Below are 16,809 nucleotides of genomic sequence, written 5' to 3'. Positions count from 1 at the left end.
TTGGTGAGTGAATAATGGAGCCTCCCAGCCCATGGACCATAAGGGTGTCCATCTGAGCAAGAATATTAAATAGAAAATACAATAACCCTAGAAGTAGGGTTAGCCAGATTGATGACTATTTATCCTTATTGAAAATGGGACAACTACCACATACATTATCCAAATAACTACAAGGAAACTCCTAAAAGTCATCCAGTTAGAAAAAGGGAATATGAAAGACAGGACATCCTAATCACATGACAAGAACATCCTTATATAAATCATTCCAGTTGTCTTACTATGGGAGAAACTGTGGACTGATGTGCTGGTTAAATCAAAATGAATACCTCTCTAATAATCAAAATTAAGAAAAAAAAACAATGAGTCTCATATATTAAAAATTTAATCTAGACTTCAAACATTTTGTCAAACTTGACACATTCTTTAGTTGTATATCATGTATCATGGATGTTTTTGTAGGTTTAAAGTTCAAGTACAAGTCCACATCAAAATTGTGCAGATTAGAAAACAAAATTGTGAAAATGCATTTACTGGACCTTCAAATCATCTTAGGGTTTAAGGTTATTGATTACTGAAAACTTTGGTAAAAGTGAAATAACAATGATGTGGAATAAACAGTAATCTTGTCAGAAAGCCTTCAAAATATATGATTAATATCCATAACTTTTGTAATTAATATGATAAAGAATGGTAACTTTAAGGTCTATTGAGAGGAGTTGTGCCAGTAACCATTAAAACCACATTGGTGTCCATAAACTAATTAATATCAATTTTGCATGATAATTATGTGGACTAGTATTTAAATTCATGTACAAAATCTTTCTATGAACATGTGAGGTGAGGTAAAGACTAGAGAATATCAAAATAAACTTTTGGAACCAAAACAAAAAAAATGCCACAGCGATATCCTGAGATAGGAAATGAATAAAGCTGAACTGTCAACTTTTGGCAATCAATAAACATCTAAGAAAAACAAAAAGGACAAAAAAAAAAACAAAAAACAAAATAAAATAAACAATTCTACATAAGAAATTAGCAGTACAGGTCCTTGTTTGAATTTGGCAGAACTATTACCACATTTCTCTTCTACTTCTTAAAACTAAACATTAATAAACCACAGGGCTTGATTTTTTCAAATTATAGGAAATTAACATGCAAACAATTCAGACAAAAATGTTGGCATGAACATCCAATCAAACAATTCTTACTTGAATAAAGGAGATAGGTGTTACTTTCCTGTATCTTAAACAAGGCATAGCAATATTTTTTTCGGAAAAAACATAACATTCTTGATACATATCTAAGATATACATTTTGGCTTGTGCCAGAGTCTTAAGTAGCACTCCAGTTAAGAATCATGCAAAATATGATTCATGGGTGAAAAGCTTACATATTTTTATTTTTGATATTTTGTTTAAATTGCCATAGTAACAGAAATTGACATTCAGTTTTTCATATAACTCATGTTCTTAGATAAAAATTATATTGAATGCACTGTAGATTTCAAAATTAAGGGAGATAACTGTAAATGGCACTCAAATACAACAGAATCTATTGGATTTTCAATGTTGATTATCTCCTAAGAGCAGGCAGATTTGAATGAATAATTACACATTTCATAGTATAAATCCATAAAACAAGTTAATTACAAAAATAAAAATATGTAGCCTTTTTTGGGGTGTATCACATTTTTCAGATTTTGCATGATTCTCAGAAAGACTGGTACTTAGTAGTTCATACTAAGATACGACTCCTTCTAATACTGAGGCATGAATAATATTAAAACTTGCACTGACAATAATCAAAGGAAAAATAACAGAATAAATTTTGCATTTTCAAGCGTACACGGAAGAAACAAGAAAATGATATCTCATGGGCTCCTTGTGAGTTTGACTCAAAATACAAATAAATTACTGTACACAGGTATCTATTAATCTTATGTTTTAGTATATCGATCCATTTTTGGTGTCTATATAAATTTTGGGACTTACACTCTCAAATACAAATATTCATTTACAAAGCAATTTAAGTGCAAGTATTTGTAAGAACCAGACAAAATAGAAAAAAAAGAAACATGCAAGTCAAAAACCCACTGATCAGACGATATAATTTCACTCAAAGATGATTTCTCCATTTGAAAAGACAACTATTTGATCTCTGTATCACTGGATTTTTTGTTCAGATATTATTCAGTAGACGGTTAGAAATATGAGGTATTTGACAGAGTTATCTGTACTTGAAATTTTCCTTTTTAGTGCATTTCAATGTTATTATAACTCAATTTACCAAAATGATATGGAATATCATGTCTTTTTTATTCCTTGATTCTCATGGTGCTAATAGTCAAATTAAACTTTCAAAATGGTGGGTTTTTTATACCATGTTTTACCCACTGCCTGATTCTTACAGAGACTGTCACTTAATTGCACAGCTTTTATCTTGCTTGTAAAATTAGTGAAAACAAAATTGCTTAAACAAAACAGTTGGTTTTTTTAGTACAATGACTTTATACAATATTTGGTTTTTAATACCAATTTAGTTATACACATATTGTCAGTAATATTTTTTTTCAAGAATTTTTAATTCATGGTGACAACTGCAGGATCAAATATTCATTCGAGTTTCTATGTTATCAAATTAGTGAGTAAAAAAAATCACTGCAAAAATTTTCAAATTATTCACAAATACAAATTACAATTTTAATATTGCTTAACATTTGTATAGTCATCTTATTTCATAAAATGATATGGGAAACAAACAATATTTGATAACCAAGAAAGAAATTCCAATTTAAAACAAAAATAAGCAAAATTGTCTCTGATTATTTATTTAGCTTAAGAGATCGATCCTGGCCAGATACTTATAAATATGGACTAATTGGTCCCTTTACACTTTTTACATCAAAATACATAATATATTCACATAACACATTATAAATAAACTACAATATTGCACCACAATACAAACAGCAACAGAGAATACAAATTATATCACTCATCTATTTCAATTATACATATCCTGGGTCAAAGGTAGGCACACTTTCTGTCATTTACCAGTGGGGCAGAATACTGTTAAAGTAAGGTCGGCACACTTTCTGTCATTTACCAGTGGGGCAGAATACTGTTAAAGGTCGGCACACTTTCTGTCATTTACCAGTGGGGCAGAATACTGTTAAAGTACTTTATTTCATAGATACCAATTTTTGTGGATAGGGAAAAAAAACAAGTTTGTGGATTCTTAAATTAGTGGTTTTGAAATTTTCAGTATACACATCAATGGAAATCTCCTTTTCAATGGGAACCAAATTTTGTGGATTGGCTTTTGCACGAAAACCATGAAAATTGGTACCCCATGAACAATAGTACTTTCACAGTAGATATTCCCCTCTGAAACAAACTCTGATCAAAACAGGAATCACAAAAGTAACATAGTAACACTTTGTTTATTTTTTTAAATATTTAACCAATTTTTTGTTTAACTTTTATTCAGACTTTCTTAATGAAGCCTTTCAGGATAACCAGATGTACTGGGAAAAAAATTATAAGTGATTTCAATTCCACTTGTCAACAAATACCAAGAAAAAAGTAAAATTTAAATATGCATGAAAAAATTACTTGCACAATAATTTTCGGAATTTATATGTTTCTATTATGGATGCTGACATTCCAAAATTTTATACTGGAGCTGTTTTATTTGGGTAGTCTTTAACCATATATTTACAAGTGTTTTTCTGGCTTTAATTCCTTGTTGCAGTATCAAAATAACAGAGATTTGAGAAAAACTATCATGCTACTGCAGCGGTAGCCTTCCCTGCTCCAGTCCCGTCCGCTACCGGGCTATCTCTGGGGAAGCTTCCCGACTTAGACCAGAGGCTATCGTGCTACCGCAGCGGTAGCCTTCCCCACTCGAGTCCCATGCGCTACTTTTTGAAAGTATACAAATTCTGGCTAAACTGGTAAAAACAATGAACTTCTAATTTTTATTCTTTGATGCTTGGACTGTTCTAATAAATTATGGTTCTATCTTTATCATGAAGTTTTCGTTGTTTTGATGGCGCTGTAAAAATTTACGATTGACAAATCCTTAGCATGAACTAATTTAGGTGAGTCTACAAACTCTGATCCAAATATATAAAAAGCAGCAAGGGAAAGGAAGCTGGCTGTTCCCCAGAACAAAATATACATCAACTGGGTACTCAGGTTTTCTGAAAAAGATAAAAATTATCAAATTACAGCTAGATGAATAGTTAACTTCAGGGAATAGAGTTAGTCTTTCCTTGATTATATGACAAACACCTGATATACCGTATTTTGGTGTGTATTATGCGTACATCCTGAAGTAAAAACTCCTCTTTTGCTGGAAAATTTTAATTTCAAGCAAAATTGTGGCAAAATGAACATACAGTAGTGTGGATCCCCTTTTTAAAAACTCTGGATCTGCTTTGGATTTCTTGTTTAGTAAAATGAAGAATCAATGGAGCTTAGAATAGACCATATATCATTGACAGATGTGTACCATAGTAACTGTCCTATTAGCACAATAAAAATATTAGTTTAAGTTCTAAAATGTCTTACCATCAGGAATCAGAACACAAATTAAGCACATGGCTGTTGCTATCACACATGTAACTGGAATCTGAAAGGTCAAAGGTAAAATATTCTCACAAATCACAATAACAAGAATTATGTATGTACAGTTTAAAGTAACAACTTCATAGGTCTATTGCAGAATTAATTGAGGTGGGGAAGGGGTTGTGAGGCACCTCTATTAAAATTTGATGGGTATTTAAGACAGTTAGACTTAGCAATGAAAGAAAATAATTGTATGCATAGTTGGGTCAACTAAAAATTACCTCCCGATACCCCCATACATTTATTTCTGGAATAGCACTAAGCTTAAACTAGGCCATTAGCAGGATTTCAACCTTGTCAATATTTGAATTAATACATTAACATACCTTGGTATACTTTTGTTATATGATACGCAGGCAAATATTTTTCACGTGAATTTCATGTTAATCAAGCTTCACATGAAATTAACATGATTTTCATGTGAAATTCACTAAACACGAATTCCATGTGAACATTTCATGTGAATTTCACATGAAGGCTCCATTCACCCAAATTTCATGTGAACTCTGTCACTTAATTTCTTTGCTCAACTCAGGTGCAAATCAAGTGAAATTCTTGTGAAAATCATGTGAAATAACTTTGCCTGTGTAAGACAGCCTAAAAATATCAAAATTTGGCGAGCCTTCCAAGATGGTTCATAGTCAATTCATATGATTAAACAATATTGTAACTGTATAATTCCTTACAGTGAAGAAGCAACAGAAAGCAGCTACAAAAAGGATATCAACTGATATGTTCACTTCTAGAATTGGTTGAACCAAGGCAAAACATATACAAAAACATGAAGTTGCGTGTGATGCCGTGCTCTATACTCCTGCTCGTACAGGAAGTAATATCAGACAATAAGCAAATTTACTTATAATGTATGCTCCATCTATATAAAACCGAATTACAATTGCAATGACTTTTGGACAGACAAACAAGGCAATTTCAAAATACAAACCATTTGTTGAGATAAGATATAACAAAAATCTGAATCCTTTAGTCTGGGACAGGTTAAAATCAAACTAAGCTAATGTAGAATACATACAGCATAAAACTTCCAGTCTCTTTCTAATTGTAAAGGTGAGGGTTTAACTACTCCTTCATTTTCTTCCACAACATAATTCCCAAGAAACAAATCCATGGAATCCTGCAATGACAAAGATAAATAATCATATTAGACTATCATTCTTGTATGAGGGAATATCTACATACTCCCCTACTTAAATATTTCAGGGATGATTTTACAAGGTCTACAAACAAAGTGGAAATTCGCAAAATCGGAAGTAAATATACAGTAAAAAAAAGAATTGTAATCGTAAAATCTGGATTTGATATAACGGAAGTCCGTTGAAAAAGGGGAAAAAAATCATCCCTGATATTTTTTTACAATTTGCTAGCTCCATCTTGTTGCTATGTAAAAGTCAAACTTTCAAAAGTGCTTTAGTAAACATGATAAAGTTCACTTTCTAGGACAACTTTGCTTATATTATGTTTAGAAGAAACAAACTAGATACTAGGAACAGTATTTTATTTTAAAAATATTTACGAAACGGCAAAATGCAGTAATTTAATATGAAGAGATTTCTTTTCATTCATTTGTCATTGAGATAATGAAAAGTCACATCATATCATTAAAACTTAATAAGCTTTACTACTAAAAAGAACTTGTTATTTAGCTGTACAGTAAACACCCCCCACTCCAATGACTTGATCACATAGCAGAGTTTACATATAAAAAACCAGTAAATTCCTAAATCACGGTAAAATGAGATAAAACCAACGGAAGTCATCCTCAATTGTTGGCTTGGCTTCAATCTAAAAATAAATCAAGAAGTGAAATATCAGAAATAAAACATAAAATATTACTTCCAAATTTTCTTTCATACTCCCACTTATAAAATTTTTTTTAAACAGTCATCCCCTCCCTATTAATCAATTTTGATGGGTATAAGCTAAGTATGCAACAAGTGTTCAAAACAATGAACCCTTCAACCCTGGACTAACCTGTCTGAATCCATCACTGAAGTTATTTTTGAAGTATCTAATCAGAGAATTCCACCCATCCATCAACAGACCATACTTTGTTCTTTGTCCCTGTCTGTAAATACATGTATAATGAAGTACATGTAGTAATTAATATTTAAAAAGAAAAAAAAACAAAAACAATTAAAAACAAAAAATCTGTGAGCAATGGCTACCTAATGATACCCCAATTTTCAATCACGATACATTGTATTAAAAAAATAAACTAAACCGTAGGTAAACAGGAAGTTGTCAATTTTTTTAGAAAATGAATTCCACCATATAGCATATCTACAAGAAGACAATGTTAAAATTTAAAGCCACTACAACAAAAAATTTAAATTTTCAAAATATAAAGTAAAAAAATAACAAAGTAAACAGAAGGTTAGTGTCGAATTTTTCCAAAAATGAATCCCACCATATAGCATACCTACATGACAAGTGTTAAAATTTCAAGCTGCTATGATAAGTAGCTACTGAGAAAACTGATGGAATAAAGTGTTATGAAAACACAGACACACAGAAAAGAATAAAATAGTATGCCTTCTTCTCCTTCCGAGCGGGTGTATATTGTTGTCTTAACCTTCATACAAATAAGTCGATTACTGTTTTGTTCAGCTTAAGATTAAGATTTGGATTTGGATTTGATCTGATTTCAGGTTTAATAACTTTTTAAAAAATGCTTATCTTATCACGTGATCAAATTTGTCATATTTCAGAGATTTAGGAATATTGCAGAAATGACAGATTAATACATTACTATACAGCCAATAGTTTCCAAATTATTATTAAATAAACAAATAAATATAAAATTGTATCTGTCAATGTATTAGAAGACAAAAACAGTGCCTCCTCACAGGCACAATCGTCTACTTCTGTGTCAACAAATTTTGACTTCCATCAGAATATGTTTTAGCCATTCATTGTTCTGGTCTTACATTCTACATATATAGGATGTTGCTGAACCTCTGTTCATATGTATCATGGATTATCTGTTAAGTTATGGAATATTTTCCCTTGTAATGATGGAACAGACTAAAAATTCTGTACTTTAACAAACAAGATTGATGAAATAAGAAAATTCCCTTGTTACAACTGTAAGACATCTTATTTCTTCTGAGTAAATCAAACTGCTGTACAATTATAAGTAAAACATACACAGATTTTACCTTGTGATATCAGTTTTCAGAGCACCAGTGCCAGCATACTGTTTGGACATAGCATCAGCATTATCTGCCCACACTATAATGTAAAATCATTACAACAGCATTTACATTTTTATAAATATTGCATTGTAACTTACCTTGAAGAATTATAACACTTGAAAAAATATGTGCCATTTCAGATTAGCACTATTCAAATGTCATTTTTATTCATCATTAAAGCACTATGTGGTCTATGAAATGCGAATATTTCTTATTGTTATTGTTAGTAAAATTATTTTGAAAGATCTATGGAAATAAACTATACATATATAAAAAGAACCTAGCAGCATTGAAGTATATTTCTCTATGTATTATTAACCTGGTTTTGTATTCTATTTTCTGACAGCAAATATTATTTCAGAATAAATATTAATTTGATTATAAATGTTATTATACAAAAAAAAAAAATCTCTGCCAGGAAATGCAAGTCTAGTCAATAGTATTCATTCTTGAGTAAGATTTCAATGTTCAACTTGTCTTACACTCTCAACTGAGTTAGATATTTTTACATTTCTTAGCCACTTTGTTAGGATTGGAATAATTAACCTACCATTGCTGTAAGTAAAGATTAACCTAACACAGTTGTGAGTAAAGATTAACCTACCATTGTTGTAAGTAAAGTTGAAAGCTTTACAATCTTTGATATGTTGTCCCTGATCTAGTACACCTAATTTCTGAAATACAAATGATAATACTCCTTAAAATATTCATATCTTTAATAATATAACAAGATCAATTTAATTTATCATATAGATAGCAATGTTTCCAAAAATAAGATCACTCGTGCCAAGAACACATAAAGATTTAACTTGTGTGTTCTGCACACAGTTCTGCACACAGTTCTGCACACTTTTAAATCTATGCATTCTTTGGCACTCTTCATCCTATTTTGGTTATACACTCTTTTCAATTAATTATCCTATTATTAATTAATAAGCTTTTCCTGTGTAATAAAATCAAGATTGAACATTTCATTTACCACAGGACTTTATAAAAAGAAATCTTCAATAATGCACTATTATCATTTCTTATCAAAAGGGATGAAATATTAGAGATGTTCTATATATGTAGATGTTCTGAAACATTAATAGCTCGAAACTGTTCTGTCAGAAGTGATATTTTCAGATAGATGTATGCACTTAAGCAGTGACTGTTCAAACTTTGAATGCAGACACACAGCGTATGTTAAAGGAAGTCTGGCGATATAACAACATTGCGTTGCAGTATCAACGAAGTAAGAACAAATACCTCCGTCCCTCAAAGACATACTCTAAATTCATTTTAATGTGAAAGCACTATTGTTCATGGGGTACCAATTTTTGTGGTTGTTGTAAGAAGGCCAAACCATGAAATTTGGTTCGCAACAAAAAAAGGAGAATCCCATTGATGTGTATACTGAAAACCTCAAAACCATGAATTCAAAAATCCACAAACTTATGTTTCTTCCCTAGTCCACAAAAATTGGTATCCACGAATTGAAGTATTCCCACAATATACAAACTTTGGTCAAAGATCTGCTAATCTTAATGAATATTAAGAATGTATCTTGATAAAAACATGTGCCATCACATTGATAATATGTCTAGTAATTGAGGGGAGATAACTTACTGTTAACTGGCTTTGTAGGACTTCTTTAGCTATAAGACTCTGCACTACATTCGTCCTATCTAAACAATCTATACAATTGGTCCTAAATATACCATCCTGCTGTGATAATACTGTCCCATCTTTCTGCATCATAAAGTATCTATAAAGCATAAAATTTGGAACAAAATTAAAACAATATCTATTTAAACTGCTCATGCTTAATGTGCCTGGGTCTTGAACTATTAAAGTTAGAACAGAATTACAATTTATAAGGATGCAAATCATGTCGGGAGGTTTTTTGTTTGAAACTTTAAACAAGCACAAAGTATTATCTGATGTTCTGTCCTCATAAGGTTTTGGAGATATTGATCAAGGGTTGATACCGCATGTGACACAGATTTAGACATGTTATTTTCATTATATTATATATTTTAAACATACTTCAGGTATGGACTGTAAAGAGGTGTGATATAGGGTATGCGATATAGGTCTAAAGGTGTAAGTATGCCATCTATGGACAGATGGACAGATCAGGTGATTTCAATAAACCACTCATGCATTGTTTGGGGGAATAAAACTCTTCTCCGAAGCTTGTATTAGATACTGTTAATTAAGACTATCTTGAATTTTTACACAAAATGGGATTTTGTCTTTTTAATGAATTCAGGAAACATTCATTCATTAGAAAGTTAAAAAAATATGAGTCCTAATATCTGTGATTTTAACACTGTCACAATTTTGGTAACAATAAAGAAATAACAACACAAATTGCATGCTACAAGTAGTTTAGGGTCATTTATACATTTTACATGAACTCTAAAACTCATTTCATTTCAAAGCAATAGCAATGCACAAAGACTTGGGTAGAAACTCACTCTGTGAAATTGATTTAAGGTTAGGGACATAACTCATGGAATCAGTGATATGTTTGTATTATATTCAATTTCACCAAAGCCTTTCAAGCTTTCATTTGAAGCATAAAATGAATCCAAGTTAATTAGATACTTAGATAAGATTGATGTAAGATGCTGAATACAAACGTTCCAATGATTTTTAAGAGTTGTGTGCCTTACCCTTGGTCTACCTCCTTAATATACTAACCCCTGTTTTTTAATATCATCAGCTATCCTTTCCATAAGTATTGAAAGTCTATCCCATCTCAATCCAGTATTACCACATTCATGATGGAAATCGAAATATTCATATCTAAAAATAGTAAATAAGTCCATAGTATTTTAAAAATACATTTCATGATGTAATAAGTACATGTAATAAACCGGGATGCCTTTTGCAAGAAGGAACAACAGGGAACCAGAACTGGGCAAAATTGAAAGTAAATATACAGTCAGAGTACTGTAAACGTATTAATTTTCGTGATGTACTCATTTTCGCTATTTTCACAGTGGACAGAAAAGCGCGAAAAACAGTACCCGCAAAATTGATTTTTAACACTGTAGAACATTTATAATTTTTTGATACCGCGATAATTGATACTTGCGAATATGTACACTTGACAGAATACGCGAAAATTAGCAACGACAAAAATTAATATGTTTACAGTAAACAGTAAGATGCAGATTTGAAAAAGCAGAGGAAAATCATTCCTGGTTGATATTTAAAATAAATTTACTGGCACCAAGATATGAACCAAGTGTACATGCCTGGCATTACTGGCAGTAAGTACTGGAAACATACTTTAATTTTGATCTACAATATTTGTATGTGTGTCCTTGAGAAAGGACAAGGTATATTAAGGGATGGTTTTTGCCCCCTAAGCAGAATTTCTAAACATATTTACAGAATGTTACCAATCTGCATTTTTGTTTTCAACTTGACATAGGACAACAACTTTACCATATTAGGATTTTTTAATCAGTTTTAGTTGAGAAATGACAAGTTGAACACAGTTAAAAACTCAAGTTTTTACAAAAATGGTTAAAATTTGTTACAAATTGATAATTTTTTTCAAATTTATGATGCCTGTTCCAATGTAGACCCACCAAATCTTCAGGAATTCAGATAAAATAGACAAAAATGCTTAGGAATATCAAGATATTACATGGGTCTCCATTGGCACAGATACATGTCTTTCAAGTGGAATGTGTAATTTACTTCCTGGTCTTGCAAAATTTAAGAAAACCAGCTATTTTGAACAATGATTAAGACTTAAATAAGCAGTACAGATGGGTTATTAATATAGACAATTAAAAATTTAAATTTAACACTTTTGATCAGCAAGTAAAAGTTTGCTCGAACTCAAACATCAATTATCGGGAAATTAAGGGAGCCATTTTCACCCATAAATATACCTCAATCTTTAAAACTATAGAAAAATGGCTGTATATTATGTAGAAAAAAGCTATACATTTTAATGCTCCAACTTACTGTTTTCAGGTATTTAAAAAGTAAAGAGATCAATACACAATAGGAAAAATAGTTTAAGACTGAATTCACTTCGTAACATTTCAACTGCACCTCAAAATTAGAAATTTATCAAAATAATAAGAAATAGCCTACCTTATCCTTTTATTCTGTGAGTTAGTTACAGACTGAGAAAAGGATTTCTCTAGCAGACCCTCAGATCCAGTTTGGTTCACCTACAAAAAATGCTACAATGTTAATTCACTCACATTTAATCAAATTATCTCCGCTTTTCAATTATTTATTCACTACTAATACTACACACACACACACATGTAATGTAGGTGACTATGTCTATGTTTACTTAATAATATACGCTGTCATTTCCTTTGAAGTATTTTTTATTGTTAGCTTCAAAGGCCTTTCAGCAGCAGTCTGTAAAGATATCAAATGCTCTTCACACAACACTTTCTGTGGTATTGTTTTCTGTGTTTCATTGATATTATACTGCAATCGAGCATACAAAAGACATTGACAATATATCTATTGATGATATACAGTCACTGATAGTATATAACACTTTGGCTCTGCCAACTTTCCTACCCTTGCTTGAACTACCTGTTTATCGTAGCATCATTATCAGGGCCACTAGTAGGGTAATAAACATTTCGTATAAAAATTAAACTGATAAAAATGAAAATAACAATATGTTGACAAGAAATAATTAAAACAATACATGAAGTTGGAATGAATCAGAAAAAAACATTCATCACTTCAGGTTTTTATCAGTTCGATAGGATTGCCATGGAATGTGTCATAAAAAAAAAAAGCATATTCATAATTACAGTCCTTAAACCGATCCATGCAACAATTTGATGGATTGATGACCATTGACCGGACTGATCACAGTTTTGTTATGTAAAATGACGTAAGATCTGTTTTAAATAAAAGAAAATAAAAATATAAGCATAAATTGATGTTTAAATCTATTACATTATATAAATATGTATAAAATTAGTAAAAGAAAACAACAAAAACCCTAAAATATGTTGACCGCTCGGTGGTCACGTGATGCAATCACCAGTTAAAAGGATCGGTTTGATGGATCGGAAACTGGTCGATGATTGATGACCGATTGCAATTTTTGTTGCACAGATCAGTTCAGGTACTGTACTACAAGTAACATTTTTAGTCATATTTAATGATAATGATCTGAAAAAATCCCTAATTTTGTGTTTTTTTTTTAGCATAGATAACATGGAAAGATTCACAATCATTATCTGAAGCCAAAATTCATAGAAACTACTTTGATTACATAAAGGTAAACATCTCTTCCTATGATATTCTATATACTAGTGACTTTCTTCTATCATAACCTCAGTAACTTGCTTCCTTGTATGTAAAGCAGACTGTAATACTTACTAAATTAACGATGATTTGTTCTCCATAGTTATAAATCTGGTTGTCAAAGTGTCTTTGGAAAACTTCTGGCTGTAAAATTTGAAACAAAAGGAATAGATAATACATTATGTCATTTCTGACATACCTGTCAATTAACTTTTTCAAATTTTGTTTTATAAATTAAGCCAAAGACATTTAATCAAGTTTTCGGACTAAATTAAAATAAGAGCATCAAAGTCTTGTACAAAAGAATAAGGGCACAATCTAGGTGGCAAAATAGATTTAAGTCACCAAGAATTTTTTTAAAAAAAGCTCCTGTTCTTTTAAGAGAAGTGAAGTCACTGTGAAATTTGACCAAAGAGAGATAACTCTAGCCCTTCCAGGTAATAAACAACATAAATGGCGGCAATTTTTGTAATGTCCTGTATTCACAATAAAATTTACATGTTCAACTCATTAAAAATATTGATCATTGTACAGTTAAACTTGTCTAAACAAAACCTTGAAAAACCAAAAAAATCTAAAAACCAGACATTTCTTTAAATTTTAAATGTAAACTAAAACCCTGTCTAAACTGATCAAACTTAAGGTTCAGATTTACTTTCATCAGTAAAAGGTCCTGGACTACTGCAAGTTTCAAACCCAGGGTCCACTTGAAGAAAATCAAAAGTCCACGGTAAAGAGACAATTAAATGGATTGACAGGTCCAGGACCCATGTAAATAAAATTCTAAAGGTCCAAGGTCAGAAATTGGGGGTCCTGACCTGGGTTTCATAAAAAAATCTCAAACTAAGGACTTCCTCAAATATTTCCTCAACTGTGACCAATCAGATTGCTTGAAATTGGATATTTGAGGAAAACTCAAGGATTTCAGGAAAATCTCATCTTGATATTTTTAAGAAATCAGACCACCACTAATTTGAACCCATGCAAACTACCAGAACATTTTTGCACAAGCTTTCACAGTACATTATACAGACCTTAAGTATGTTAAGTTTTCCACATAATGACAATATTCATCCTACTTAAAATTACACCTATCAATTTTTCCATTCAGTCACTGCATGTATAGGATCTAACAACACTCCATTCTACTTTCTGTTTAGATCACCTTTCTGAGCAGCCAATCAGAACTCATCTGTCATGATTTGGAAACCATTATTCAAAGGGAAAACCTGAGGCTTCTGAAAAGGTCATCTGAACAGGAAGTAGAATGCAGTGTTGCGGGTGACTGAATGGAACAAATTATAGCTCTAATTTAAATTAGAAAATATTATTATGTATTTCATACCGACTCTAAATAAAACTTCTTTATTAATATTTATTTATAATATTCTCAATACTTACATAGTTTGCAGCATTCATCTTCACTTTAGGTTTATATTTTAAGTTAGGTCTCTGTGACCAAAATATAGGAATGGATCCTCTTGTCTGAAAATGATTTACTTTTACTGACCCTTAAAAATTATAGATTAAATAAAAAAAAAAACATGAGGTTGCATGCCTTGTAGTGCTAGGCATACCCCACTCATGCAAATTAATATCAGAAAGTAACAAAAAAAAGTAAATCTAATAAGGAGGTAGACCTAGGGTAAGGGACACAACTGTTAGAAATCATTGGAACATTTGTATTCACCACTTTACATCAACCTTATGTAAGCATCAAAGTAACTTGGACTGCTTTCATTCTGTTTCAAATGAAAGCTTGAAAGTCTTTGGTGAAATTGAATATAAGAGTTACTTCCATTACCCTAGGTCTACCTCCTTAAAGCAACACACCAAATTTAAAATTTAATCCATTAATTGGAACCAAGATTTTTTGTGATGAAAATTATACTATCTTTCAAAAAAGTGAAAATTCCCAAAATCCCACATAACAGGAAGAAGGCATCACACAGTGACCAAAACAACAAATGCCCAACAAAATTTGGATGGACGGACAGAGTAACAAATGGACAAAATGACAAAGTGATTCCAATATACCACCCACTTGTTCAGTGGGGGTATAAAAAAACTTTAGATAATTCAAAAGTTTCTTAAAGTTAATGAATGATTATATTACAAGCAAACCATTGCCTTGTAAACTGAATGTAATAATAGTTCTTTAAAAAAAGAAAAAAGACCCCATGAAAATGTAATTTATATTGATCCAAGTGTTGAACCGTCAATTTTGTTTTAAAAAATACAGAGATTGCTGAATAAGCAATGTTTACATCATTGTACCAAATTAGTTTATACAAAATAACCTATGTTGCCAAAAGGAACCAACCAATTAGAAGGTTCCTCTTTTTACAAAATATAGACCTACCTGCACAAAGGAGCATCTTGTGTTTTCATACTGGGCAATTTGTTCAGTTTCCACAAAATTGGCTACTTGTCCCTCTGTATCTATCCCCCTCACCCAGAACCTGGTCCCTGCTCTATATATACATCTCCTGGACACTATTATATGTTCAAATGATTTGTTGTTTATAAGGGAAGGAGTTATACATATAACTGTATGAAAAGTTAAGGAATTTAGTAATAGTTATATAAGTAGCGGTTTTACATAAGGTTGTAAGAGTAAAACTAATCCTAAGTTTTCTAACCACAATAGAAGAATACTTTTGTGATATCATTACTTCAGATGAATTTAAACCTACAATTTTTGTTAAATTCACTGTGGAGATGTAATGAAATATACACAAACATGTATTTGTGATTCATATGATATATTGTGAGAGTATTCTTGTTCGTTGGGTACCAATTTTCGTGGATTTCGTGGGTTTGGTAAACCACGAAATTTGGTTCCCAACAAAACGAAATTTTCAATTTGTTTGTATGATAGAGTTGTCAAATCAACACATTCAAGAATCCAAGAACTGAATATTTTCCCCTAAACCACGAAAATTGGTAACCATGAGTAAAAGTACCCAAAATTGAACTTTACAGAAAATCTTTTGAATATTCCGATTCAATTTTATGGAATGAAGTACCCAGTACATTATGTAATATTTCAAAGACAAATTGTTTTAAACATAAATCAAGCAGTATTTGAGTGACAAGTGATTTGTATATTAACCAATTCAGCTGTGTTTTTGTATTTTATAACAATAATACATATTTGTATTAGTTACTTTTGTTTTGTTTTGTTTTGTTTGTTTGGTACTATTTTGTCATGTTTGTAAACGTGTGTATATAATTTGTGACTCCATTTGTGTGGCATGAGGGCCTCAGGGAAGATTAGTTCTTGTACACTAACTGTGTTACTCTCTCAAAATGAAGTTTTATTATTATTATTATTATTACTTTCAAAGTACTTATATACATACGAATATAAGAAAACATTTTTTTTTTTCAAGTGTACCCTACTTCACTTATGCTGCCACCATTCATTCACATGGAAACTCCATTTTATCATTGTTGTACCACAGAATGGCCATTTATGTTGCATTATTTTACCCTTAGTGAAAGTAATAAACTTTTTCACAACATCAACAAAGTCCATTTATTATGCTTTACTAAATTAGAATTTGAAGTTCCTTCCTGCTACGGGAATGAATGAAAATGTACTTATGTAGCTTGAAACACATCAGAATAATACCCATGTTTGTTTTACAATTTAGGAATTTGTAGAA

General features: G+C 31.1%; 1 protein-coding gene across 2 annotated transcripts in view; it reads right to left on the bottom strand.

Moving 5' to 3' along the window:
- Positions 1-364: 364 nt before the first annotated feature.
- Positions 365-16,809, bottom strand: part of LOC148617134 (phosphatidylinositol-3-phosphatase SAC1-like) — a 28,807-nt gene continuing 12,362 nt past the window's right edge. For both annotated transcript variants that reach the window (XM_088584473.1, XM_088584472.1), the window contains exons 6-17: positions 15,501-15,688; positions 14,540-14,623; positions 13,214-13,282; positions 11,948-12,027; positions 10,532-10,636; positions 9,452-9,590; positions 8,448-8,517; positions 7,808-7,880; positions 6,621-6,714; positions 5,662-5,763; positions 4,575-4,635; positions 365-4,204 (exon numbers count right to left, since the gene is read on the bottom strand). In XM_088584473.1, the coding sequence (XP_088440599.1) occupies positions 4,029-4,204; positions 4,575-4,635; positions 5,662-5,763; positions 6,621-6,714; positions 7,808-7,880; positions 8,448-8,517; positions 9,452-9,590; positions 10,532-10,636; positions 11,948-12,027; positions 13,214-13,282; positions 14,540-14,623; positions 15,501-15,688 (1,241 nt within the window). In that variant the 3' untranslated portion in view covers positions 365-4,028. The remainder of the gene's footprint in view (positions 4,205-4,574; positions 4,636-5,661; positions 5,764-6,620; positions 6,715-7,807; positions 7,881-8,447; positions 8,518-9,451; positions 9,591-10,531; positions 10,637-11,947; positions 12,028-13,213; positions 13,283-14,539; positions 14,624-15,500; positions 15,689-16,809) is intronic.

This window comes from Perna viridis, chromosome 5, assembly GCF_037379345.1.
Source record: "Perna viridis isolate PV_CMFRI_1.1 ecotype Kerala chromosome 5, ASM3737934v1, whole genome shotgun sequence".
Lineage (NCBI taxonomy): Eukaryota > Metazoa > Mollusca > Bivalvia > Mytilida > Mytilidae > Perna > Perna viridis.
This window is presented reverse-complemented; position numbering and strand designations above follow the sequence as displayed.